The sequence below is a fragment of the Oryx dammah genome, unplaced genomic scaffold, assembly GCF_014754425.2.
Source record: "Oryx dammah isolate SB20612 unplaced genomic scaffold, SCBI_Odam_1.1 HiC_scaffold_23, whole genome shotgun sequence".
NCBI lineage: Eukaryota > Metazoa > Chordata > Mammalia > Artiodactyla > Bovidae > Oryx > Oryx dammah.
In genome coordinates, this window is record NW_024070207.1 from 105,412,613 (window position 1) to 105,440,445 (window position 27,833).

General features: G+C 38.5%; 1 protein-coding gene across 1 annotated transcript in view; it reads right to left on the bottom strand.

Annotated features, from left to right (window-relative positions):
• The window catches only part of IL1RAPL1 (interleukin 1 receptor accessory protein like 1), a 682,102-nt gene extending 655,583 nt beyond the window's left edge, over positions 1-26,519 (bottom strand). Inside the window, exons 1-2 of the mRNA XM_040265353.1 lie at positions 26,408-26,519; positions 25,701-25,980 (exon numbers count right to left, since the gene is read on the bottom strand). Of these exons, the coding sequence (XP_040121287.1) occupies positions 25,701-25,980; positions 26,408-26,519 (392 nt within the window). The remainder of the gene's footprint in view (positions 1-25,700; positions 25,981-26,407) is intronic.
• Positions 26,520-27,833: the final 1,314 nt, after the last annotated feature.

Genomic DNA, 27,833 nt, shown 5'->3' on the forward strand with positions numbered 1-27,833 from the left:
TCCAGTATTCTGGCCTGGAGAATTCCATGGACTGTGCAATCCATGGGATCGCAAACAGTCGGACATGACTGAAGAACTTTCACTTTCACTTTTCCATGAACTGATATCTTTCATAGCTGCATCTTACAACAACACAAAATATAGGCACTTTGCTATATAGTCTTAGACAATCAGAAGGCATGTATATGTGTCTCTTTCAATTCTGGTTTCCTCAGTGTGTATGCCCAGTAGTGGGATTGCTGGGTCATAAGGTAGTTCTATTTGCAATTTTTTAAGGAATCTCCACACTGTTCTCCATAGTGGCTGTACTAGTTTGCATTCCCACCAACAGTGTAGGAGGGTTCCCCTCTCTCCACACCCTCTCCAGCATTTATTGCTTGCAGATTTTTGGATCGCAGACGTTCTGACTGGTGTGAAGTGGTACCTCATTGTGGTTTTGATTTGCATTTCTCTAATAATGAGTGATGTTGAGCATCTTTTCATGTGTTTGTTAGCCATCCGTATGTCTTCTTTGGAGAAATGTCTATTTAGTTCTTTGGCCCATTTTTTGATTGGGTCGTTTATTTTTCCGGAATTGAGCTGCAGGAGTTGCTTGTATATTTTTGAGATTAGTTGTTTGTCAGTTGCTTCATTTGCTATTATTTTCTCCCATTCGGAAGGCTGTCTTTTCACTTTGCTTATATTTTCCTTTGTTGTGCAGAAGCTTTTAATTTTAATTAGGTCCCATTGGTTTAATTTTGCTTTTATTTCCAGAATTCTGGGAGGTGGATCATAGAGGATCCTGCTGTGGTTTATGTCGGAGAGTGTTTTGCCTATGTTCTCTTCTAGGAGTTTTATAGTTTCTGGTCTTACATTTAGATCTTTAATCCATTTTGAGTTTATCTTTGTGTGCGGTGTTAGAAAGTGATCTAGTTTCATTCTTTTACAAGTGGTTGACCAGTTTTCCCAGCACCACTTGTTAAAGAGATTGTCTTTACTCCATTGTATATTCTTGCCTCCTTTGTCAAAGATAAGGTGTCCATATGTGTGTGGATTTATCTCTGGGCTTTCTATTTTGTTCCATTGATCTATATTTCTGTCTTTGTGCCAATACCATACTGTCTTGATGACTGTGTCTTTGTAGTAGAGCCTGAAGTCAGGCAAGAGACACATGTACCCCAATGTTCATCACAGCATTGTTTATAATAGCCAGGACATGGAAACAACCTAGATGTCCATCAGCAGATGAATGGATAAGAAAGCTGTCGTACATATACACAATGGAGTATTACTCAGCCGTTAAAAAGAATACATTTGAATCAGTTCTGATGAGATGGATGAAACTGGAGCCAATTATACAGAGTGAAGTAAGCCAGAAAGAAAAACACCAATACAGTATACTAACACATATATATGGAATTTAGAAAGATGGCAATGATGACCCTGTATGCAGGACAGCAAAAAAGACACAGATGTGTATAACGGACTTTTGGACTCAGTGGGAGAGGGAGAGGGTGAGATGACTTGGGAGAATGGTATTGAAACATGTATAATATCATGTAAGAATCGAATTGCCAGTCTATGTCCGATGCAGGATATGGCACACTTGGGGCTGGTACGCGGGGATGACCCAGAGAGATGTTGTGGGGAGGGGGGGTGGGAGGGTTTGGGAACGCATGTACAACCGTGGTGGATTCATGTCAATGTATGGCAAAACCAATACAGAATTGTAAAGTAAAATAAAAAATAAATAAATTTTAAAAAAATTAAATTAAATTTTAAAAAAAAGAAGGCATGTATAATGACTCTAGCTTTATATGATTTTCCCACCCCCCTCCAAAACCTCCTTTTCATTTATCTAAATTTTATGCCTGTATCAGAACTCAACAGGCTTTCCAGGTGGCGCTGGCGGTAAAGAACCCACTTGCGAATGCAGGAGACATAAGAGATGTGGCTTCCATCCCTGGGTCGGGAAGATTCCCCTGGAGGAGGGCATAGCAACCCACTCCAGTATTCTTGCCTGGAGAATCCCATAGACAGAGGCACTTGGCATGCTATAGTCCATGTGGTCACAAAGAGTTGGACATGACTGAAGTGACTTAGCACAGCACAGCACAGAACTCAACACTTACATCATTAAGACTTTCCTGATTTTTATTCAAAATTATACGCCTCATCTATATACCCATTACACTCTGTTCTTTCCTCTCCCATAACTTTTCTCATATTAGACATTAATTGCTAACTTAATTAATTTAATTCTTCATAATACTATAAAATTCTTGAGGAGAAAGACTTGGCTTTGATTCTGAGCCATCATCTGACCTGAGTTGAGCTCTCAAAGAACAGTTAAATAATTGCCTGGATGACATAATATCCAGAAAAATTTCTCCATGGCATATAAGCCATCCTGGATTATGGTCTCCATCTCTTAAGAAAAAATGAAACTCCTGAGCCTGGTATTCCATCCACAGACAGTTCTCATATCTGCCCACAAACTTCCTTTCTAGGTTCTTCTGTATCTGCCCACGCACCATCGTGCACTCCTCACTCCAGCTACATACATCTGTTGTTCTTCCCTTCTCAGAGCACTTCTTCCCAAATCATCATTGCTGGCATTGTGCTACTTCCACTGTGTGATATAAAATGTCCTTTCTATTTATCTATCAATAAAAACCCATCTCCTGTTGCCTCAGTGCACCACTTTGTGGATCCATCCTTGAAACTTCCCCATTGCAGTAACACTTTGTCACCAGATCTTGAACAGAATTTGCCATTTAGTGTACAGATAATCCTTCATGAGTTCATTTTCCCTGACTGACTGTGGAAATATGTTCTTCAGGAAATATGTTCTTATCCATTTTTCCTTCTCTATATCATCAGACAAAACTGTAGGTCTGATGCTTAGTAGGTGTTCAACAAATCTTATTGAAATTTCAAACAAAAGAGAACAATGTTCCAATTGAACTGCATTTATTAAAAAAAAAGTATATGTGTTTAAGCATCTGTGTATGTCTGTGTATATACTGTTTAAATAATTTAAGAGTTAAATAATGATAAACAATCTGAATATCTATGGCCTGATATTTGATGATTAGATATCAGCACTGAATCAATTTTAAAGAACATGATAGCTATCCTGTGGAAACCAATATTTTTCTGTGACCAACAGAGAAAGGCTCTGGAACAGTAAAAATAAATCTTACCTAATAGGAAAATAATCCCAAAGGAAATGATTAAAACCTGAAATGACCAAATACTTTAAGTCATGACTTGGCTTATAAATTAATATTCATGAAAAACATCAGAGTCAAGGACATAGAGCTTTTTGCATTCCAGAATTAAAGGTTTTAAACTCTAATTTTAGAGTAGGCATTAAATACTGTTTAAACAAACAAAAATGTTATTTCCTCCAGGGGGGCTATTAGGGTAAAGAGAGAGCTGTCATATTCACCTAATTAATGGAAGCAACAACCAGAGATCAAGAAAGTTTGAGATTTTCATATCTTTCCTTTGTCAACCAAAGCCTTTGAACAGACATCCATGGTGGCAATTTCCATTAGAAGTACAATTTCTTGGAAATTGCCATTTAGGAACTAAAACAACATTTTCATTCTTTTGTATGTGATATCTATGTGGGATTTCTATGCCGTGTCAACAAGGTTAACACACAGGCTGTTACTCTGCACACTCCTGGCTTCCTTAATTAAGAACTTTTCAGAAGGTATAATAATCCATTGGGCTTGTTCATTTGAAGATCACAGCAGTGGAGGAATCTGGAAGGCACCCTGCTATGTTTTTACTACCTATGATTCCATTTGTAAATTACATTCAGATGAAAAGGTAAATAGTCTTTGGAAAAAGTTAACCATGGAGTACATCTTTAAAATTTTAGAAAGATGTATTCTTTATATTCAATCGTCTAAAAGTCCATCTAGTCAAGGCTATGGTTTTTCCAGTGGTCATGTATGGATGTGAAAATTGTACTGTGAAGAAGGCTGAGCGCTAAAGAATTGATGCTTTTGAACTGTGGTGTTGGAGAAGACTCTTGAGAGTCTCTTGGACTGCAAGGAGATCCAACCAGTCCATTCTAAAGGAGATCAGTTCTGGCTGTTCTTTGGAAGGAATGATGCTAAAGCTGAAACTCCAATACTTTGGCCACCTCATGCGAAGAGTTTACTCATTGGAAAAGACTCTGATGCTGGGAGGGATTGGGGGCAGGATGAGAAGGGGACAACAGAGGATGAGATGGCTGGATGGCATCACTGACTCAATGGACATGAGTTTGGGTGAACTCCAGGAGTTGGTGATAGACAGGGAGGCCTGGCATGCCACAGTTCATGGGGTCACAAAGAGTCAGACATGACTGAGCAACTGAACTGAACTGAACTGAATATTTTATAAGGAGGTATTAATATAAACCTGTATTCAATCACTTTCAATCTATTACATGCTGGGTGCCATGTCAGGCTCTGGGTGTTCTCCATCAAGAGACTCTATATTCTTATGATTTTATAAAGTACATTGTTGTCCCTGAATATGGATGGGGTATAAGTCCCTTAAAAAGATCACTACCTGAATATCAATTGTTAAACAATGTGGATAAGAAAAAACTGGATGCACATTGAACCATAAGGTTCCCAGTCCTTTCCCCCTAGAAATTCTGATTAAACAGGTATGTGGTAGGATCCAGGAATTTATTTTTAAATTAGCCCCTCTGGTGATTATTAAAATCTAATTATTTATCAGATCATAACCTGAGTAACAGTGGGTAGTAGTTATCAATTTTTTTGTCACAATTTCCTTAAAAGACCAGAGAAATATCCTTAGTGATTTAAGTTGACATTTATTTTTTCTAAGTTTAAAGAAGTTTATTTGTTAATAGGAGGGAGAAATATTAAATATTATAAATATTAAATAGGATACATGAATAAATTATGGCATCATTTGATGAAAGAAAATTTTCTTTTTCATAAAGACTGCTGTGGTGGTTCATTGGTTAAGACTTTGTCTTCCAATGCAGGGGCTGTGAGTTCAATCCCTTGCAGCCAAAAAAACAAAACAAAAAAGAAGCAATATTGTTACAAATTCAATATGTATTTTAAAAATGGTCCACAACAAAAAGGGAAACTCTTTTGGGAAGGTAATCGTGTATATCAAGTATATTAAAAAGACAAAAAATTTACCCTTGGGTTTTATCAAATGCATCTTCAAAATATGATAGTTTTATGTGCTGCATGCTAAGTCATTTCAGTCCTGTCCAACACTTTGTGACCCTATGGGCTATAGGTGCCAGGCCTCTCTGACCAATGGATTTCCTAGGCACGAATACTGGAGTGGTTGCCATTTCCTCCTTCAGGAGATCTTCCCAACCCAGGGATCGAACCCCCATCTCTTACATCTCCTGCATTGGCAGGTGGGTTCTTTACCACTAGCATTACCTGGGAAGCCCATGACAGTTCTAGAAAACATTCCAATTACATCTAATTTGTATCACTACTGGGATTTCCCTGGTGGCTCAGATGGTAAAGAATCTGCCTGCAATTTTGGAGATCTGGGTTCGATCCCTGGAAGATCTCCTGGAGAACGGAATGGCAACCCACTCCAGTATTCTTGTATGGAAAATTCCATGGACAGAGGAGCTTGGCAGGCTACAGGCCATGGGGCTGCAAAGAGTCAGACATGACTGAGCGACTAACAGACTAACACTTCCACCATACTTTTGTCTCACTACTATATGCTGTGCATATGTTGTGTGCTGTATGTATAGTATCATCGACTATATGGTGGCTGCTCTGAATTAAGAGTATACGAACTTGGAGTAAGCTTCAAACTCATCAGCAATACTGTAAGACAGGCAGGAGAAGATCTCTGAGCTTAAGTGGCCTTGATTTTTTCAAAATAATATTTCTGACTATGCCTTTGTTTGGCACCTAAGTCCATTTTGCATCCAATACATCATAATGCAATTTCCCTTCTATAAAGTGAAAGAAGTGCTACTGTGAATTATCAGGCAATTTTATGCAAGAATATATACAGAAATTGATGTTCTGGAGATGAATTCCCTTCAAAATAACTTTGTGGCACATCCCTTGGCAATTCTTTGTGTAACCCCAGAAATATTTGGATTTCAGTTAGAAGAGTGCAGACTTTGAGGGTGAGCTTATACACCAAGTGGGCTAGGTTGGCTTGTTGGCTGATTTTAAGGCACCCTAACCTTTTCCTTCTTAAAAACCAGGGCACAAGCAATTACTGTGTGAAAGACTCTTTTCTAGAATAGACTTCCAGCCTAGTCTAGGAAGAACTTAGTCTTGCTTAATTCACTGCTGTGCTCTCAATAGCTAGTCCAATAGCTGGTGTAGAGTAGACACTTCATAATCTACTAGAAAATTCATTCAATTCAGAATGAATACAGTATCAAAAATTCTTATCTAATTCAATCATATCAACTTCAGTGCAACCTATTTGAGAGCTTTGTCAGTAACAGAAAGAATATTCCTGTTTTATGTACATTATTGACTAGTTTGCCATTAGTGGATTGGTTTACAATGTCAAGACAAGAAAGACAGCCTAGCTCTCAATTCTAGGACAGATCGATTGAAAATTTGTTGCTAGATTATTGTAATCATTCTTCAAATACCATGCCATCAAAATGAATTGAAATAATAATTGTGTATAAATTTACTTATTTGAGGAAAAGAAAGGAAAGTCTCATTGGAATATTAAGAAAATAAGTAAATTATAAAATCTTTTAAAAAACTTTATTGAGGGGTAATTAATGAATATAACTATACACATTTAAAGTGCACTGTGTGATGATTTGATACATATATATACTGTGGAATGACTATCAACATTAAGATAATATATCCATCACCTAATTATAATTTTTAAATGAATGTTTATAACCATCAGTGATTACACGGAGGAACCAGTTTGATTTTCAGTATTTCTAAATATCAGTTTTGTGGTCTAATATCCTTTACACATCTACCTTACAGGACTCTAGGAAAAATATAACTATATAATATAAACATATTATGAGGTGAGGTGAAGTCGCTCAGTCGTGTCCAACTCTTTGCGACCCCATAGATTGTAGCCCACCAGGCTCCTCCGTCCATGGGATTTTCCAGGCAAGAGTACTGGAGTGGGGTGCCATTGCCTTCTCCAGGGGATCTTCCCAACCCAGGGATCGAATCCGGGTCTCCCACATTGTAGGCAGACGCTTTACCATCTGAGCCACCAGGGAAGCCTAAACATATTATAGGAAAAAGCCAATAACAATTTGATTTTGCCATTTCAAAACAAAGGCTAAGAGCCTCGTGTGGCTATTCAAATTAAATAACATTTAAAATTCAGGTCTATGGCTGCACTAGGACCATATGGAGTGACCTTGTGAATGGAAACCACATGCTAAGCACTGCATCTGGGGCTTGACAAACCCTGAAACTGTCATACAAGTTCAAGATTGCATAGCTTAATTTACTTTACACGAAAGAATAAACTATCTTACTGAAGTCAGCCTTCTATAATATGAACTATAGCTAATGATGTGATATTGATTTAAAGTGATGTTTTCATTTCTTTTCCTTTTTTCCTTTTTGGCCTTTAGGGCAATACAAAACATTTTCCTGAAACCACTGGACCATATTGCAAATGTTACTCAATTACTCTATAACCCTGACCCTTTTATACAACTATCTTTTATATCATTCATAGGAGAAAATGGGGATCTGTAACTGTGAGATATAAAGCAATCAGTTGAGTCTTTATTCAATTCATTTTTAAGTTTCATTTTATAACATTAGACTCTATATCATGAAGCAGTTACTAAATGGAGACCCTCCTGAAAGCCAGAAATGCTACTGTAAAACCTGCAGAAATTGAGGCCATGGTAACTGATGACAAAGATTCTTCACCTAAGCTTTAGAGATGATAACTACATGAAATGTGTATATTTGCTAATGAGAGTAAGCTAGTTGTCTATTCCTTTCCTGGAGAATGACAAGTTTTCTTGGATCCAGAACTAGAAGTATTTGTGAGAACAAGGATTTGTCCAGCCAATCCTTCTTCAGGTTGATGAAGTAATTCATAATTGGTTCTGAGTGATTCTGGACAGACAGAGAGTATTGAGGGCATGGTGCATATGCATATGTTGGGGGGAAGCATGGTAGTATTCAGAATACTAATGCTGCTTAATCCTTTCAGAAATGTTAAAGAAGGAAGGCTGTGCAAATAAAAAAAATAGAAGTTTGCTCAAGAATATTAATTACTAGCACTCTTTACACAATAGCTAGGACATGGAAGCAATCTAGATGTCCATAGGCAGATGAATGGGTAAAGAAGTGGTGGTACATCTACACAATGGAATATTACTCAGCTATAAAAAGGAATGCATTTGAGTCAGTTCTAATGAGGTGGATGAACCTAAAGCCTATTATACAGAGTGCAGTAAGTCAGAAAGAGAAAGACAAAAACCATATATTAGTGCATATATATGGAATCTAGAAAGATGGTACCAATGATCCTATGTGCAGGGCAGCAAAGGGACACGGACTTAAAGAACAGACTTTTGGATTTAGTGAGAGAAGGAGAGGATGGGATGATGTGAGAGAATAGCATTGAAACATGTACATTACCATATGTAAAATGGATGACCAGTGTGAGTTCAATGCATGAAGCAGGGCACCCCAAGCCAGTGATCTGTGACAACCTGGAGGGAATAGCATTGGGAAGGGAGGCAGGAGGGGGTTCAGGATGGAGGGGACATATGTATGCTACTGCTAAGTCACCAGTCGTGTCCGACTCTGTGCGACCCCACAGACGGCAGCCCACAAGGTTCCTCTGTCCCTAGGATTCTCCAGGCAAGAACACTGGAGTGTACCTATGGCCAATTCATGTGGATGTATGGCAAAAAACATCACAATATTGTAAAGGAAGTACAATTATCCTCCAATGAAAATAAATAAATAAAAATTTTAAAAAGAATATTCATTATTCATTCAACAAACACTGACAGAATATTTACCACATGCAAGGCACAGAACTGGGCATTTCCTGGTGGCTCAGATGGTAAAGAATCTGCCTGCAATGCAAGAGACATGGGTTCGATGCTCAGTTTAGGAAGATCCCCTGGAAAAAGGGCATGGTTACCCGCTCCAGTATTCTTGCCTGGAGAATCCCATGGACAGAGGAGCCTGATGGGCTACAGTCCATGGGGTCACAAAGAGTCAGACAGGACTGAGTGACTAACATTTTCACAGTTTCACATGGCAAAAACAGGATATTGAGTCATTACAATATATGTGGGGGGATGCTTCTTCGCTGTGCCAAAATCGGCTTCTAATTTCCCCTCAATATCTGTTTCCCCTTTTTCCTCAGTGTAGCAGATACTTTTGGTGTTCCACTCAGAATTGCTTCACCAGCTGTGGTACCCATACTTCAGCCGCTGCAAGGGTTGACTGGACAAAGCTCACAGCTGTATCCTTTTCTAGAGACTCATCTTAGCAATGACAAGAGCCATCTGGATAGGGATGACTGCAGAGTCCTGGCCCTGCCCCTTTGCTTCAAGGGAGGAGAAACTATGTGGTGCAGTTTATGTTTCACAGCTCCCTGTGGGATCAGGATGAGTCTAGACTTTTGAAAACTCTTCTTTTCCTGGTTTTTCCCCTTGTGGGTTTAATGCTGAGTATACGCCTCAGTAGACCATTTGCACAAGAATCCCTGTCTTGGGCTTTTGTTTTTTAGGGAAATAATTTAAGATCCTCAGCAATAGACCTCTATATTGTTAGGAGGCATATGGGTACTACTAATAAAACTACATATCCCAGCCACCACTACCATCTGATGTATTAATAATTATGCAAACAAGTTCTAGCCAATGAGATGTAAGGAGAAGTTAAGCAGATAACCTCTGTGTCTTGTTCTTAAAAGCAGAAAGAACCATGTTCTTTGTTCCTTTCACTACATGCTGCTGCTTATAATAACATGGAGATGATGGATAGAGCTTCATCTTGGAAAACAAAGATGAGGATCATACCCCAGGGAGGACAGAGTGGAGATAGTAAACAAACCTGAGGCCGAGACAATAGACATCATGTAAGCTCCAAACTGCCTATATCTGGAATTTTGATTCTGAAACCTTTGAGCAGAAAGTTTCTCACACTTAAATTACTGTTACTTCTAAACTCCTGTTACATACAAACAGCCTGTTCCCAAACCTGACAACTGATCAAAACATTTTTCTTTGCTCAGATCTCAATGGTCATATATGCATAACCAGAGATGCAAAGATGAACAAGATATTAAATCTCTGCCCTTACGGAGCTAATGGTCTAAAAAAGAAATCTGCACGAAGTATGGATTTCAATTTTTTTTAAGACTAGTAAGTAGACTAACACAGAACCTAGAAAGGACGGCAGATCTCTTTATTCAAGTGCTGTGTCTATTTAAGACTTCGCTACTACTACTACTACTGCTAAATTGCTTCAGCCGTGTCAGACTCTGTGCGACTCCATAGACGGCAGTCCACTAGGCTCCCCCATCCCTGGGATTCTCCAGGCAAGAACAGTGGAGAGGGTTGCCATTTCCTTCTCCAACACATGAAAGTGAAAAATGAAAGTGAAGTCGCTCAGTTGTGTACGACTCTTAGCGACCCCATAAACTGCAACCCACCAGGCTCCTTCGTCCATGGGATTTTCCAGGCAAAAATACTGGAGTGGGGTGCCATTGCCTTCTCCAAAGACTTCCCTAGAATAATGGTTTAACACTAAGGCAATTTTATTTATCAAGATCCTCAGATTTTGCAGTGAAAAAGTTTAGGTTTATACTGGAAAACTCGTATGATTTACCTCTTGGGTTTTTTTTTCCTTTTATTTTTTTCCCATAGCAACATCCAGTAAAGCACTAGCTGTGATGTATTTTTAACTTCCAAAAGTGATCTTGAACCGTTTTTTCCTTGTTATTCCTATCATTCATACTCTAACCATAGTCCCCATAACTCCATGACCCAATTATTGCAAAAACCCCACACCTGTTTTCCACATTCCCATTTCTGTAAACATTCACATACCTGCTGCAACAAAATTCTGGGAAAAAACTGCTGTATCTTTCTAATCCTTGCTTTATACTTATCTGCCATTTAGGTCTTAGCATCTGTTTTACCTATCTTTACAAGTCTTCTCTTTCATCATATCTCCAAAACCCCATTTTCCAACAAAACTGATCTAATCACTCTGTTACAAATAGACTATGTTTTTCTTTTTGCCTTTGTGAATAACAACAGCAGTTTCTACTCTTGGCTTAACTATATGCAGGTTGGAAGCCATTTTCTAGACCAGAGATCAGCAAACATTAGTCTGCAGGCTAAATACCTCCATCATTTTGGAAAGTGTTTCTGAGCATAGCCACACTCATTCCCTTTGTATTGTCTGTGACTCCTTCCTGCTGCAACAGCAGAGTTGAATATTTGCAACAGAGACTATATTGTCTATAAATGCTAAAATTTATACCATCTGGCCCCTTACAGAAAATAGTTTGCCAAACCTTGTTCTAGGTCATTGTTTAATTTTTCTTACATTAGTCTTTTTTTTTAATTTATTGGAGTATAGTTGCTTTACAATGTTGCGTTAGTTTCCACTGTACAGCAAAATGAATCAAATATTCATATCCCCTCTTTTTTGGATTTTCTTTCCATTTAGGTCACCACAGAGCATTGTGTAGAGTTCCCTGTGCTATCCAGTTGGTCCTCATCAGTTATCTATTTTATACATAGTATCAATAGTGTATATACATCAATCCCAATCTCCCAATTTATCCCACCCACCCCCTTTCACCCTTGGGGTCCATATATTTGTTCTCTACATCTGTGTTGTCATAAGACCTTTCTGACAGGGAAAATTTTCTCCATTATACTTCCCCTAGCCATGTGTTTATTTTTCAAAGTCCTGCTCAAATTACAAGCTCTTTGTGAACCCTTCTATGAACAGTCTCTCTTTATTGTCTTTTCTACAGTCATTAGGTTATTGTTAGTTTTTTCAGTGGCCCACCAATTCCATACTGGTTTGATACTTTTTGCAGAAAATTTATAAGGCTCTCTCTCTTCCCTGAACCTGACACCATTGATTTGAAATAGTTCTCAAAACTTTCTCTCTTATAAGGCTTGGAAAGATAGGACAAAACTTTTCTTAATCCAGTGATCTAAGAAACCACCCCAACATCACTTGAGCAGAATTTATTTCATCTTCTTAGTATTAAAAAAATGGTTGTGGTGTGCATTTATTTTCAGGATGCTTTTAAAAAATCCATAAATTGACTAGGCAATTCACACAGCTTTAGGCTTTTACTTGCAACAATTGGGTTTGTTGTTTCTGAAAAGAAAGCACTCAGACAACAATCTGCCTTATCATTGCCCTATTGAAATATAGTTTGATCCTTTAGAAAACATCTTCCTGTCTCAGGCATGGAAAGAAGGGTAAACTTCAGTATTGGATCTAGGTTGATTTACCATCTCAGCATGATCTCCAAGTATTATTAGAATTATACAACTGAAAATTCTCTTTGAGGCCTATTATAGCAAGAAACATAGGTTCCCACCAAAAGATGACGGTAAGAATAACTGATGTGCAGCTCTGCAATTTCAGTTTATCATCCATAAAAGACACTGCATCCAGACTTGAAACCTTATTTTAAAGACTTTCAATCTTATATGGATTGTTTAAAGGGCTACGTTATGTAGGACGTAACTGCATTTTTTATAACCTATAAATTATAGGTGATATTCTCAAGGGTATACTGTGGCTTCAATCAAAAGAGATAGTTTAACAATTAGGAGACCAAAAAGTGAAACTACTTCAGGTCCTTGAGACACATATGCATCTGATCATTAAGATCTCTGGGTAGGATATAAAACATTTATATGCACTTTGATTGCCCTAGAACAAATGAAGACTCCTTAATGTTGAAGACTTTCTAAAATGGTGCTAACATTATTTATCCTTTGATCCCAAATGACTTGATTTTTAAGCAACAATCACATAAAACAGTAATACATACTAAAATTATATACTATCATACAGATTAAAATGAACGAAAAGTTATTTCTACTAAAAGCTGTTCCTTGTTGATCTTTTAGGCCTAACTTATTAGTACCGTTTACTTCTACCTGGTAACAGTGAAGGTCTATTACAGGAAGAGAATAAAACTGGAACACCAAAAGCAGTCCATAACTGGTGTTAGTTTCAGAAAAGATGTCATAAGAAACAGAATTGTTTTAGTTTTTTCATGGAAAATGATAGGAATCAGCGAGTGGTGTAATTTTGGCTATGCCAGTGTTTTCTACAAGGCATTCTAAGAACACTAGCTCCAATCACTAAGTATTTTATTCAGTAACTATTTTGTGTGTACATTCTCAGTGACCATCTCACATTGATTCTGAGGGGAAATCATGTCAGTGATAGTAAGTTTGGGATGCTATGCATACTCTATCATCCATAAAAAGTTGCTTAAAGGGTCTTGGAGGAAAAACCTAAGATACTTAGCTGTGAAGTTATATGAGGCACACACTAAGACTAGCTGAACAAAGGGGTGTCTAAGAACTCGGTGTACTGTCTTCTAGCATCCTGACTTGAAAGTAGAGAGATATTAGTCTTAAGTATATTGGTTTGGCCCAAAAGCTCATTCAGGGTTAGGTAGAAATGCAAAACATTTTTCACTTTCATGAAGATCTTTATTGAACAATGTACCCCAAACAAAGGAACTTTTTGGCCAAGCCAAATGTTATGGGTGTGGTCTCTGCTAAATGGAACAGCTACATAATTAAATACGTAAAAGGTGCACAGCATTTTAAGGAATCTTACTACTTTGCTGACAAAGTTTAAGTTAAAAAGAAGCTGCTGGGCCCCTTAACATTACATGGAAAACAGAGGATGGACCCAAGAACCACAGAGAACCAATCTCACTAACAGAACTGGGCCCTAACCAAAATACTGCTGATGTGTGCCCAGCTGGATTTCAGAATGGCTATAGGACAGCAGCTGCTCTGTACCTTCCACCCATTTTATTTTTTCTTTAATATTTTTTAAAGTTTATTTATTTTAATTAGAGCCTAATTACTTTACAATATTGTGGTACTTTTTGCCATACATTGACATGAATCAGCCACAGGTGTACATGTGTCCCCCCATCCCGAACCCCCTCCCACCTCCTTCCCCACCTTCCACCCATTTTAAATAGGATTATTTAATTTAGTTACCTTATTCCTGTCTGACCACAGAATGTTGGGTATATAAGGGTTAGATAATGAGTCTTTCGAGTTCACAGACCTCAAGAGTTGCAACTCCTGAATAGCTGTACTTAAGGAATTAGGCATGAAGAACCTTCACACATAAGTAATGAGATTCAGTGAAAAAGCTGGCTTAAAATTCAACATTCAGAAAACTCATGGCATCAGTTTTTAAGATCATGGCATCCAGTCCCATCACTTCATGCATGGCAAATAGAAGGGGAAAAAATGGAAATAGTGACAGACTTTATTTTCTTGGGCTCCAAAATCACTGCAGATGGTGACTGTAGCTATGAAATTAAAAGACATTTGCTCCTAGGAAGAAAAGTTATGACAAACCTAGACAGCATATTAAAAAGCAGAGATCACTTTGGTGACAAAGGTTCATCTAGTCAAAGCTATGGTTTTTCCAGTAGTCATGTATGGATGTGAGAGTTGGACCATAAAAAAGGCTGAACACCGAAGAATTGATGCTTTTGAGCTGTGGTGCTGGAGAAGAATCTTGAGAGTCCCTTGGACTGCAAGGGGATCCAACCAGTCAATTCTAAAGGAAATCAACCCTATATTCATTGGAAGGACTGATGCTGAAGCTGAAGCTTCAATACTTTGGTCACCTGAAGTGAAGAACTGACTCATTGGGAAAGACCCTGATGCTGGGAAAGATTGAAGGCGGGAGGAGAAGGGGATGACAGAGGATGAGATGGTTGGATGGCATCACTGACTCAATGGACATGAGTTTGAGTAAGCTCCCAGAGATGGTGAAGGATAGGGAAGCCTGCCATGATGCAGTCCATGGGGTTGCAAAGAATTGAACAGGAATGAGTGACTGAACAAGACAAGAATGAGATCCTGGACTTCTAGCCTTATCTTGAGGTCATAATAAGATTCCAGGGCTCTTAGGAATAGGGTGAGTATATTTTGTATGTGTCAGGGCATGGATTACTAGAGGCTAACGGGCAGACTCTGCTGTACTGTTATTTTGGTGGTCCCACCAAAAAACCACATCTTGTGCAACTCAAGCTCTTGTAAAGTTTTCTTCCCTATTAGCTCTAGACTCGACTAGTTGGATATATTAGTAAGCATGATACAAATAGAAGCTTGATAAGTCTCCATACTTTCTGAGTTGCCCGATAAAATGCCTGGTTATCTTGCTGGAGAGACAGCTGGAAAGACTACATGGAGGCCTTGAGGATTACGGACAGAGCAAATCCTGTATCCAGTTGATTCCAGCCTCAAGTGACTATGGTCAAAATCAGCAGAAGACCCACCCAGTCATGTCCAGCTCACATAAGACAATGAACACATACTGGATCTTCTGTAAGAAATAGCTCTATATTCTTCAGATAGCAGTGAAAAAATGCGATTTCAGATGAAGGAACAAAAAGTAAAAGGATAAGGTAAATTTATACTTTAATCTGCAAACAGCAGGCAGGATGGTGAGAACATAGCACAAAGTATCCATGGAGACAAACACCAAAGATGAGTGCAGAAGGAAAAGTTGCAGCTGGTTTATAAAGGGACATGTATGTCAAACAAAGTCTTCAGACTTCATATTGAGTATCAAGGCCTATTAAGAACTTTTAGGTAGAGAAATTTAATAAGATCTTTGTTGTGGACATGTAATTCCACAGCAGTGAGGAACGGTAACACTAACAGGAAAAATCTGGAGGCAGAGAAACCATTTAAGAGGACAGTGCACTCACAGTGTCCTCATTTAAGAGGACAGAGTAGAAATTAGCATGAACAACAAAGAATAAAGCAAAAAGACATTTCTAAGGGTAGATCAGACAGATCTTGGTAGCAATTAAGACAAGGTAAAGAATGATAAGTGATAATTTTCTAGATAGTGTTGCTGGAATAACAGTGATTCTATGCATTAAAAAAGGAAGCATCTGAGGAGGAGACAGCTTTGTGGAAGTAAGTATCAAAATACACTTTGGTACATGTTGAAGTCAATGTGTCTTTTGGGCAAACAGAAAGAAGAGACTATTAGGAAACTGAAAATATACTTCTAGTGCTGGTGAAAATGTTTGGAATTATTTTTTGAGTCATTAAATACTTATTAAGTGAAGCTATTGGAATAATAAGAATCAGGGAGCAATGATTAATAAACTGACTGCATAAAATAATCATCACAACCCAGCAATTCCACTGCTGGGCATACACACTGAGGAAACCATAATTGAAACAGACATGTGTACACCAATGTTCATTGCAACACTGTTTACAATAGCCAGGACATGGAAGCAACCTAGATGTCCATTGGCAGACAAATGGATAAGAAAGCTGTGATACATATACACAATGGAATATTACTCAGCTATTAAGGAGAATGCATTTGAATCAGTTCTAATGAGGTGGATGAAACTGGAGCCTATTATACAGAGTGAAGTAAGTAAGAAAGAAAAACACCAATACAGTGTATTAACACATATATATGGAATTTAGAAAGATGGCAGTGATGACCCTATATGCGAGACAACAAAAGAGACACAGATGTAAAGAACAGATTTTGGACTCTGTGGGAGAAGGTGAGGGTGGGATGATTTGAGAGTATAGCATTGAAACATTTATATTATCATATGTGAAATAGATCTCCAGTTCATGTTCGATGCATGAGACAGGGTGCTCAGGGCTGGTGCACTGGGATGACCCTGAGGGATGGTATGGGGAGGGAGGTGGGAGGGGGGTTCAGGATGGGGAACATTTGTACACCCATGGCTGATTCATGTCAATGTATGGCAAAAATCACTACAATATTGTAAAGTAATTAGCCTCCAATTAAAATAAATAAATTAATTTTTATCATTTTAAATTATACTTTTATTCTTTAAAAGTATAATTTTAATGTTTTTTTAGTAGGCTGATATAGCTCTGTACTTCTTTTTAATTTTAATTTTAATTTTAATTTTTACTTTATTTTACTTTACAATACTGTATTGGTTTTGCCATACATTGACATGAATCCACCACGGATCTCCTTGCAGTCCAAGTCTTCTCCAACACCACAGTTTAAAAGCATCAATTCTTTGGCACTCAGCTTTCTTTATAGTTCAACTCTTACACACCACCGTTATGGCAGAAAGTGAAGAAGAACTAAAGAGCCTCTTGATGAAAGTAAAAAAGGAGAGTGAAAAAGTTGGCTTAAAACTCAACATTCAGAAAACTAAGATCATGGCATCTGGTCCCATCACTTCATGGCAAATAGATGGGGAAACAGTGGAAACAGTGGCTGACTTTATTTTTCTGGGCTCCAAAATCACTGCAGATGGTGATTGCAGCCATGAAATTAAAAGACATTTACTCTTTAGAAGAAAGTTATGACCAACTTAGACAGCATATTAAAAAGCAGAGACATTACTTTGTCAACAAAGGTCTGTCTAGTCAAGGCTATGGTTTTTCCAGTAGTCATGTATGGATGTGAGAGTTAGACTATAAAGAAAGCTGAGCACTGAAGAATTGATGCTTTTGAACTGTAGTGTTGGAGAAGACTCTTGAGAGTCCCTTGGACTGTAAGGAGATCCAACCAGTCCATCCTAAGGGAGATCAGTCCTGGGTGTTCATTGGGAGGACTGATGGTTGAAGCTGAAACTCCAATAATTTGGCCACCTAATGCAAAGAGCTGACTCATTTCCAAAGACCCTGATGCTGGGAAAGATTAAGGGTGGGAGGAGAAGGGGACAACAGAGGATGAGAGGGCTGGATGGCATCACTGACTCGATGGACGTGAGCCTGAGTGAACTCCGGGAGTTGGTGGTGGCCAGGGAGGCCTGGCGTGCTGCGGTTCATGGGGTCTCAAAGAGTCAGACATGACTGAGTGACTGAACTGAAACTGAAACTGACTCATATCCATACATGACCACTGGAAAAACCATAGCCTTGTCTAGATGGACCTTTGTTGGCAAACTAATGTCTCTGCTTTTTAATATGCTGTCTAAGTTGGTCATAACTTTCTTCCAAGGAGTAAGTGTCTTTTAATTTCATGGCTGCAATCACCATCTGCAGTGATTTTGGAGTCCAGAAAAAAGTCTGCCACTGTTTCCACTGTTTCCCCATCTATTTGCCATGAAGTGATAGGACCAGATGCCATGATCTTAGTTTTCTGAATGTTGAGTTTTAAGCCAACTTTTTCACTTTCCTCTTTCACTTTCATCAGCTCTAGCATCAGTCCTTCCAATGAGCGGTCAGGGTTGATTTCCTTTAGGATTAGTTGGTTTGATCTCCTTGCTGTCCAAGGGACTCTCAAGAGTCTTCTCCAACACCACAGCACAGGGACCAAAGCTGCCTGCTTTGGTCCTGCCAATATTATCTGGATGGTTAACTGAAGCAGTGTGGTCATGTTATGTCTCAAGTCATGAGGTCCCTAGTCAATCCTTCTTACCACCTTTCACACAACCTGCTATGTTTCTTTGTTGGGTTATATCTGCCTTTTCAATTGTAAGGGGGAGGACTGTGAGGAAGGCAGCTGCTCTCTTGACAGAACCCCATTCTATTTTAAACTGTGACACAGTATCTATAATAATTTATTGCACACTTATTTTCTCTCATGCAAACGATTTGAAGGTAGAAAATGTTTCTTTTAGAGTCTTTGTAATTCTAGCATTAGCATATCACCTGGTGATCAGTCGATGTTTCTGAAATGGATGACTGAGAAAGTGGATTTAACTGAGTACCTTTTGATAGATGAGAAAAAAGAATTAGTCTCTAAAGAGAAAAATCAAGACTTGGACAAAGGAACTAGATACTAGATAAAATACATTATATATATGTAATTTGGAAAAGTATGCTTTTAGAAAGAAATTAACACAGAAAAATCAATCATCCTTCTGTCTGATTCACTTTGCTTTACAGCAGAAACTGACACAGCAGTGTAAAGCAGCCTTACTCCAATAAAAAAAAATCAATCATACTTCTAACAATGCTAACAATGTGCATGTTGAAAATGAAATTCAAAAGGCACTATCGTTTAGAAATACACCAAAGAAAATGAAACACTTATGTATAAATTTCGCAAAATGTGTACAGGATTGTATGCTGAAAAATACAAAGTGCTGATGAAGAAGAAATCTTAAATAAATGCAGAGACCTACTGCACTCATAGATTGTGGGTTCCAACATAAAGACAACAATTTTCCTCAAATTGAGTTCAGTTCAGTTCAGTTCAATCACTCAGCTGTATCTGACTCTTTGCGACCCTATGAATTGCAGCATGCCAGGCCTTCCTGTCCATCACCATCTCCCGGAGTTCACTCAAACTCATGTCCATTGAGTCGGTGATGCCACCTAGCCATCTCAACCTCTGTCGTCCCCTTCTCCTCCTGCCCCCAATCCCTCCCAGCATCAGAGTCTTTTCCAATGAGTCAACTCTTTGCATGAGGTGGCCAAAGTACTGGAGTTTCAGCTTTAGCATCATTCCTTCCAAAGAAATCCCAGGGCTGATCTCCTTCAGAATGGACTGGTTGGATCTCCTTGCAGTCCAAGAGACTCTCAAGAGTCTTTTCCAACACCACAGTTCAAAAGCATCAATTCTTTGCTTCTCAACTTTCTTTATTGTGCCTGGCTTGGAGAATTTTGAGCATTACTTCACTAGCGTGTGAGACGAGTGCAATTGTGCGGTAGTTTGAGCATTCTTTGGCATTGCCTTTCTTTGGGATTGGAATGAAAACTGACCTTTTCCAGTCCTCTGGCCACTGCTGAGTTTTCCAAATTTGCTGGCAAATTGAGTGCAGCACTTTCACAACATCATCTTCTAGGATTTGAAATAGCTCAAGTGGAATTCCATCACCCCCACTAGCTTTGTTCGTAATGATGCTTTCTAAGGCCCACTTGACTTCACATTCCAGGATGTCTGGCTCTAGGTGAGTGATCACACCATCATGATTATCTGGGTCATGAAGATCTTTTTTGTACAGTTCTTCCGTGTATTCTTGCCACCTCTTCTTAATATCTTCTGCTTCTGTTAGGTCCAAACAATTTCTGTCCTTTATCGAGCCCATCTTTGCATGACATGTTCCCTTGGTATCTCTCATTTTCTTGAAGAGATCTCTAGTCTTTCCCATTCTGTTGTTTTCCTCTATTTCTTTGCACTGATCACTGAGGAAGTCTTTCTTATCTCTTTTTGCTATTCTCTGGAAGTCTGCATTCAGATGCTTATATCTTTCCTTTTCTCCTTTGCTTTTTGCTTCTCTTCTTTTCACAGCTAATTGAGTTATATAGGTTTAATTTCATTCCTATCAATTTTATTCCAGTATGTTTGTTTTTTTTTTTTAGACATACATAAGCTTATGCTAAAATTTATCTGGAGAGGAACAGGCCTTACAACAGCTAAAAGAATCTTGAAAAGTAAGGTATCTAGTCCTGCTATATACCTATAGCCACACTAACCAAGACAGAGTGGTACTAGCCAAGGAACAGGCATATAGATCAAAGGTATATAATACTGAATCGAGAAAAAGGTTGTTGTTGTTCAGTTCCTACGTCATGTCCAGCTCTTTGTAACTCCATGGACTCTAGTACACCAGGCTCTTCTGTCCTCCACTATCTCCGGAAGTTTGCTTAAATTCATACCCATTGAGCCAGTTATGCTATCTAACCATCACATCCTCTGCTGCCCACACAAATCCACCCAACTGATTTGATATAAATGTGCAAAAGCAATTCCATGGAGGAAGCTAGACGTTTTCAACAAATGATGCTGGAACAACTGGATATCCAAAAAGCTACACCTTGACCAAAATAAACTTTATACCATATATAAATATTAATTCAAGATGGAGCAGAGATTAAAATTTAAAGCTATAAAACTAGTGGTAAAAACTCCAATAATTTTAAAAAGAAAAGTTTAAGGATATAGACTATGGAAAGAGGTCCTATATTTTGTACCAAAAGTACAATCCATAAAAGGAAAAAAAAGAAACACCTTTTTCTCTGCAAAAAAGCCTGTTAAGAGGCTGAAAAGACACACTACAGATCGACAGAAAATATTTGCAAGCCACATATATCCAAAAGAGGATTACTACCTAGAATATATAAAGAATTCTCAAAACTCAACAGTTAGAACACAAATAATTCAGTTATAAAATGGTCAAAAGACAGAAACAGGTATTTCACTGATGAGCACAGAAATCGCAAATCAGGACACAAAATCCCACCATTAGCCATTAGGGAGATGACAATTAAAATCACAAGATATCAAGATATACTGATGGCTACAATGAAAAATAGTGACAATACCAAATGCTGCAAGCATGTGGATAAACCAGATCACTCGCATATTGCTGGTGGGAATGTAATAAAATGGTACAGCTACTCTGGAAAATAATACAGCAGTTTCTTATATGACAGGGCTTCCCTGATAGCTCAGTTGGTAAAGAATCTGCCTGCAATGCAGGAGACCCCGGGTTGGGAAGATCCTCTGGAGAAGGGACAGGCTACACACTCCAGTATTCTCAGGCTTCCCTTGTGGCTCAGCTGGTAAAGAATCCACCTGCAATGTGGGAGACCTGGGTTCGATCCCTGGGTTAGGAAAATCCCCTGGAGAAGGGAAGAGCTATGCACTCCAGTATTCTGGCCTGGAGAATTCCATGGACTATACAGTCCATGGGGTCGCAAAGAGTCAGACGTGACTGAGTGACTTTCAATTCTTATATAACTAAACATGCAACTCTCATACAACTCAAGTTCACTCTAGAGCATCTATTGCAGATAAATAAAAACTTATATTCACTAAAAATGTACATGGGTATTCACAGAAGATTTATTTTCAATAGCCAAAAATAGAAACAACAGAGATGCCCATCAGTGAGTGAATAAACACTGTGGTAATGTCCATACCATGTAACATTACTTAACAATAAACAAAAACAGACTACGTTGAACAACCTGGCTGAACTTCAAAGGAATTATGTTGACTGAAAAACCCATTTCCAAAAGGTGATATCCTCTATGATTCTATTTATGAGACATTCTTGAATCACAAAAAGTAGATATGGAGAACAGATTAGTGTTTGCCAGGGATTTGGGACTGGGGTAGGGAAGTGAATATGGACAACAGAAGGGATCCTGGAGGTGATGATATTGTTCTGTATCTTGAATGTAGCACTATCAATATTCTGATTATGATTTTGTACTATAGTTTTGCAAACTGTCACTGCTGATGGAAACTGGCTAAAGGATTCATGGGACCTCCCTATACTATATCTTGCAAATGAATATGAATCTACAAAATACAACTTTAGTCAAAAAATAGAGTGACAAAAAACTTAGTCTGTTACAATTCAGGGGGCATTAAATTGCTTACATGAGCATCAGCCAGATATGCATATGAAACTGTTAAAAGAGTATAACTCAGAAGAGGCATATTTAAAAATTGGGAGTCAAGAGGATAAGAAAATATTTTTTCTTTTGAAAAGTAAACTTATTCTTTAAATGTCAATGAAAGAAAAAGAAAAGAAATTATTACACATCTCTCCTTCACTCACTTTTTCATGTAAAAATAAACATTCAAGGAGGAGAAAATTGAGTAAAGAGCCAGGTACTACAGAACAAAGAATGATGTGGTATTATTCTATCCAAAATGGCTACTTACAGACGGGAGTAGGAAAGTTCTTATTCATTTTACTGAGAGTAATTTTAGGTGTTTGCATTATTTACATCATTTAATTGTACATATTTAGGTGTAATAGAGAAGGAAATGGCAACTCACTCCAGTATTCTTGCCTGGAGAATCCCATGGACAGGGAAGCCTGGCAGGTTTGGCCAAGACCACCATTTAGGTGTAAATGCTGTACATGAAAACACTCGTTAAATCATTTCATTGATAAGTTAATAACACAGAGCGCTTATCAGAAAGACTAGAGCCTTGGAGTAGCAGCTAACATTTTCAAACTTGTGAAACTCTTTGTAAATGAATTATTTAAAAACTAATGGTGACAATTTTGTGGCCTGAGAGCTAACAATGTGTCAAAGTGTCAGTGATTCAACTAACAGCCTTAGGCTCCCTTCACATCAACAGCAAGTCATTCTACTTAAACTGCTGTTTATAATGATTTTGAGTCCTGCTTTCTAAGTTGGAAAAGGGAGTCAGATCAACACTAGCTTCAAATCAATTGGAACACTCGAATTCCAGGGACAAAAGCATCTTTTCCTGCAGTTCATTGCTTCCTCTAGAATACCGCTTGACACATATCAAACTTAAAGGTGTTTGTCTTTTATTTTAACCTTCCATTAAAATGTAGACACATGGACATATGACAAATGTCATGGTTTCAAAATTTTGTGACCTTCATTCATTATCGCAACTACAAATTCAGAGACATTTTAGTGCAATTTCTCAGAGCATTGGACCACTATGTATATTTAAATACATCAAAGAATTGCAACTTCAGTGCTTTAGAAATTCAGGTTACTAATTTGAACACATCACTATTTTCCCATCAATAATAAATAATAGAATGAAATGTTAGACTATGAACATTCAGCTCAATTCTAATCTCAGATAAAGGAGGACATAAATTGGTCTATCTTAAAGAATCACCTCTACACATGCATAAACAATCAGAAATCATGTTTTTTTTAAAAGAAATGCAGAAGTGAAATTAAATCAAATTATTATTAGTCAAGTAGGAATAGCCAGTACAAACAGTACTCTCTAACTATATTGTTGTTCAGTCACTTAGTTGTGTCCAACTCTTTGTGACCCCATGGACTGCAGCACACCAGGCTTCCCTGTCCTTAACTTTCTCCTGGAGTTTGCTCAAACCCATGTCTATTGAGTCGGTGATGCCATCCAACCATCTCATCCTCTGTTGCCCCCCTCTCCTCTTGCCCTCAATCTTTCCCAGCATCAGGGTCTGTTCCAATGGGTCGGCTCTTCGCCAACATAGTATGACAATTAATCGTCATTGTACCTACAAAAACTACTTCTATTAATAATTAAGTTGAAACATAAAAGGGTTGGATTCCCTTTTTTAAGGGAAAGAACAAAAGCTGACAAAGGAATAATGCATTTGTTCTTTTATTAATATAATTCATTTGACGTTTTTCCCAAGCAGAACTTTATTTGCATTCATTTTTATTGTCCAATCTTAACTCTAACTTATATGTTGACGGTGTTTAAAAGATAAAATTATATTTAACCTTCATGTGGCTTTCACCCATTTTGACAACCTAACATACCTGCAGCCATGACTCTTTATAAAGGTAATTCTTTTAGGTTGATGGTGAATGGGAGACACAATCCTTATGCTAGAGGAATAATAGCCGCCAAAGAGAATTTCAGAAGTGAAAGTCGAATTTTGAATTGAAAAAGATACTATATGATTCTGAGAGTTTCTCCAAATTGAGAATCAACTGCTTTAGATTTGGCTTTCTCTTAGTAAGTTGAAATAGGGACACAAAGGAATCGATTTAAACCCTCCTTCTATATGCTTGCACCCTGCTATGCCATGTTCTTATAGTCTAATGACATCTGCAAGCATTCATGCAGGGTGTGATTCATAGTCCATGTGGGACTAAATGCTTAAACTGAGATTTTTCACTGCTAATGAGATACACGGCTATTGTCTAAATGCATTATCATTAAGCAAAGTACATACGTCTCTTCCCAAAGCAGACAAAGATATGTACATGTGTGACCAGTTTCTTTGTGGAGTAAGGGCATGGGGAGACCCAAAATATTTTTGTATTGACTCAGCACTTTTATAGCTTCCCAGGGGGCTCAGAGGTAAAAGAATCCGCCTGCCAATGCTAGAGACCAGAAGATGTGGGTTCGATCCCTGGGTTAGGAAGATCCCCTAGAGAAGGAACTGACAACCCACTCCAGTATTCTTGCCTGGAGAATCCCATGGACAGAGGAGCCTGGTGGACTACATTCCATGGGGTCACAAAGAGTCAGACATGACTGAGCGCATAGGCACACACACACAGCACTTTTAGTTAACAAAATGATCTGGAACATAAGTCTCTGTACTTCTAACAAGGCAAGGCTGCTTTCCTCTTTCTGTGCACACACATGTTACTTAAATCATCTTTGCAGATGTGTGTGAACCAGAGGTATCTGTGCACTATCTGTGAAGGGCAATAACAGAATGTTACAACCCATTTAGCAATAAACTATGCATCCTTTCTGCAAGTCTTTGCTTACATTTTATTTGCAACATTTCACCTCCTCTATAAATTTTATTTCATAGTGTTTAGTAATTTCTGGCAACATAAGTAGATACCCAGATGGTATCTCTTTTCTCCATAAGCCAGAAATAATGTCTCAATATAAATTCCAATCCCATCTTTTTATGATTTAGATTCTAAATGTTAGAAAGCAGCAACACACACAAATATTGAGACAATACCTTGAGGTTAAAGAGAGAGCCACAAAATCTAGGTATATAAGACAGCAACCTTTGATATCATTGATTGAGCAGTAACAAGATGAAAAGCATACCTGATAACACAGGCATAAAGACCACTGTCCTGCGGTAACGTTGGTCGGAACCAAATGGAGTCTTCTTCCTTGCTCATTCTACTTCCATCAAAGGCTATTGGCTCTTCAAAGTCTCCAGGACCAGAGCTTTTGTACCACATCAAACTGAGTCCAGCACTTTGGGCTAGGGAGTAATTGGCTCTGATATAACCATAAAAGAGTGCACATTTGATGCGAACAGGCTCTCCCACCAAAACTTGGTATTTCTTGATATCGACAGACCAATCTGTGCATCCATCAGCTATAGTCAAAAAAGAGAAAGAGAAAAAACATTAGAGAAAACAATGGAAGCAATTAGGTTATTCATTCATTTATTCATCCAATAATATTTATTGAGCATCTCTATTGGACAAAATTTTTCCCTAGGCACAAATGGTGCAGCGATGGATAAAACTCCGAAGGACAGTGGAAAGTAATTTATCCTATTAACAAACAATATATTCATCACTTAGTTTGCTTCTGATGATATTTATTCTTATTTTAATCAGTGTGATGGCTACTGGCTTATGGCACTCCCACTCTAAATCCAAATGTTTGCCTGTTTTTTTGAAAATAGGTCCGGACCTGTGAAATATTTTCCTTTGCTAGTTGGAACGTATGTTTTCTTAGTAAAGGGTGCTGGAGAGAGACTGCAAAGGAAAGGGTTTTGTTCCCTGGCTCTAGCATACTTGCTTGGAAGACTCTTGCAGTGGCATGCAGCAGCTTGATAATCTTTTTAGCAGAGCCTCGGGTGAGACATCTTATGGACAGCTTTCCCCGATACCTTAGAGGGCAAGGCATCTCTGTCCAACTGCAGAGGGCAGACTTCCAACCAGTTCTACCAGGGTGTCATCTCAGTGACTTTAAGCCTTGCCTTTTCCCAGTGAGGTCTGGATTTCACTCTGGGAATGAAGGACGGGAGCTTCTCCTTGGAGGCTCTCTCTCAGCTAGGGGTGATGGCAACCATTCCTCTATTCTTTATGGTTATCTTTTGCTATGGACTGAATGCGTTCTCTTTAAACTCATATTTTGAAGCCTTAATCGAGAATGTAATGGTACATGGAAGAGGGGTCTTGGGGAAGTAATTAGCTTTCTATGAAGTCATGAGGGCAGAACCCTTAGAAAGAGTGGTGCTCTTACAAGAAGAAACACCAGAGCTTGCAGTCTCTCTCCTCTTGCGTACTTATAGAGATGTCATGTGAGCACACACCAAGAAGATGGCCATTAGTAAGCAGGAAAGAGGGCCTTCACCAGAAACCAAATCAGCCAGCACTTTAAACTTGAACTTCTCAGCCTCCAGAACCGTAACACATTTCTGTTGTGTAGGCCACCCAGTCTATGGTATTTTGTTATGGCAGCCCGAGCAGACTAATACATCTTTCTTTCTTCCTAGCCAGTCCTTCAGTACTCCAATAACCTGTTGCACTGAGCAAATCTCTACACACACTCTCTGTATTCAAATTAGAGTATGATTTTTTTTTCTCTCTGAGCACACACTAATAAAGTAAAGAGTAAGGCTTATACAGCCAAACAAGGCAGAAAGTAGTACAACAAAAGCGGGTCATGTTTAGTAGTGGTTTCACAGCCAGAGACAGAGGCAGATCATTACTTTGCCCTGATTTCTGGGAGTATCAGGCAGAGTAAAGTACAAACCATGGTGGGACATGGAGCTGATGGCATGGGGACTAATTGGGTTTTCTGGGTTTCCTTGTAGCACCATCTTTCAAATGATATCTTGGTACCATTTTTATCACTTCTCCCCCACCATATCCCCACAACAGCAACAGGTCACCATAGGACAGGTCCATCACCATTATTATGATCACAGAGAAGTTGTGGATTCCAGCTTAGAGAGGGAAGTTGCCCCACATCTAGAAAGAGAATCAGTTTGCCATAGCTCACAGTATATAAATGCTGAGTAAAATGGCAAAAACCAAGAAAAGAGGACCTCTAACAGCAAGAGCATTTGAGTACTGCAAGCAGGGTTTAACTCACTTGAGATTAACAAAAGGGCGAGCTAAAGGATCTAAGGACAGGAAAAATAATGGAGAATTCAAGAGAGGGAAAATGATCAAAATGAAAAGGAAGATGTATATTAGAGCAAAGGTGACACAT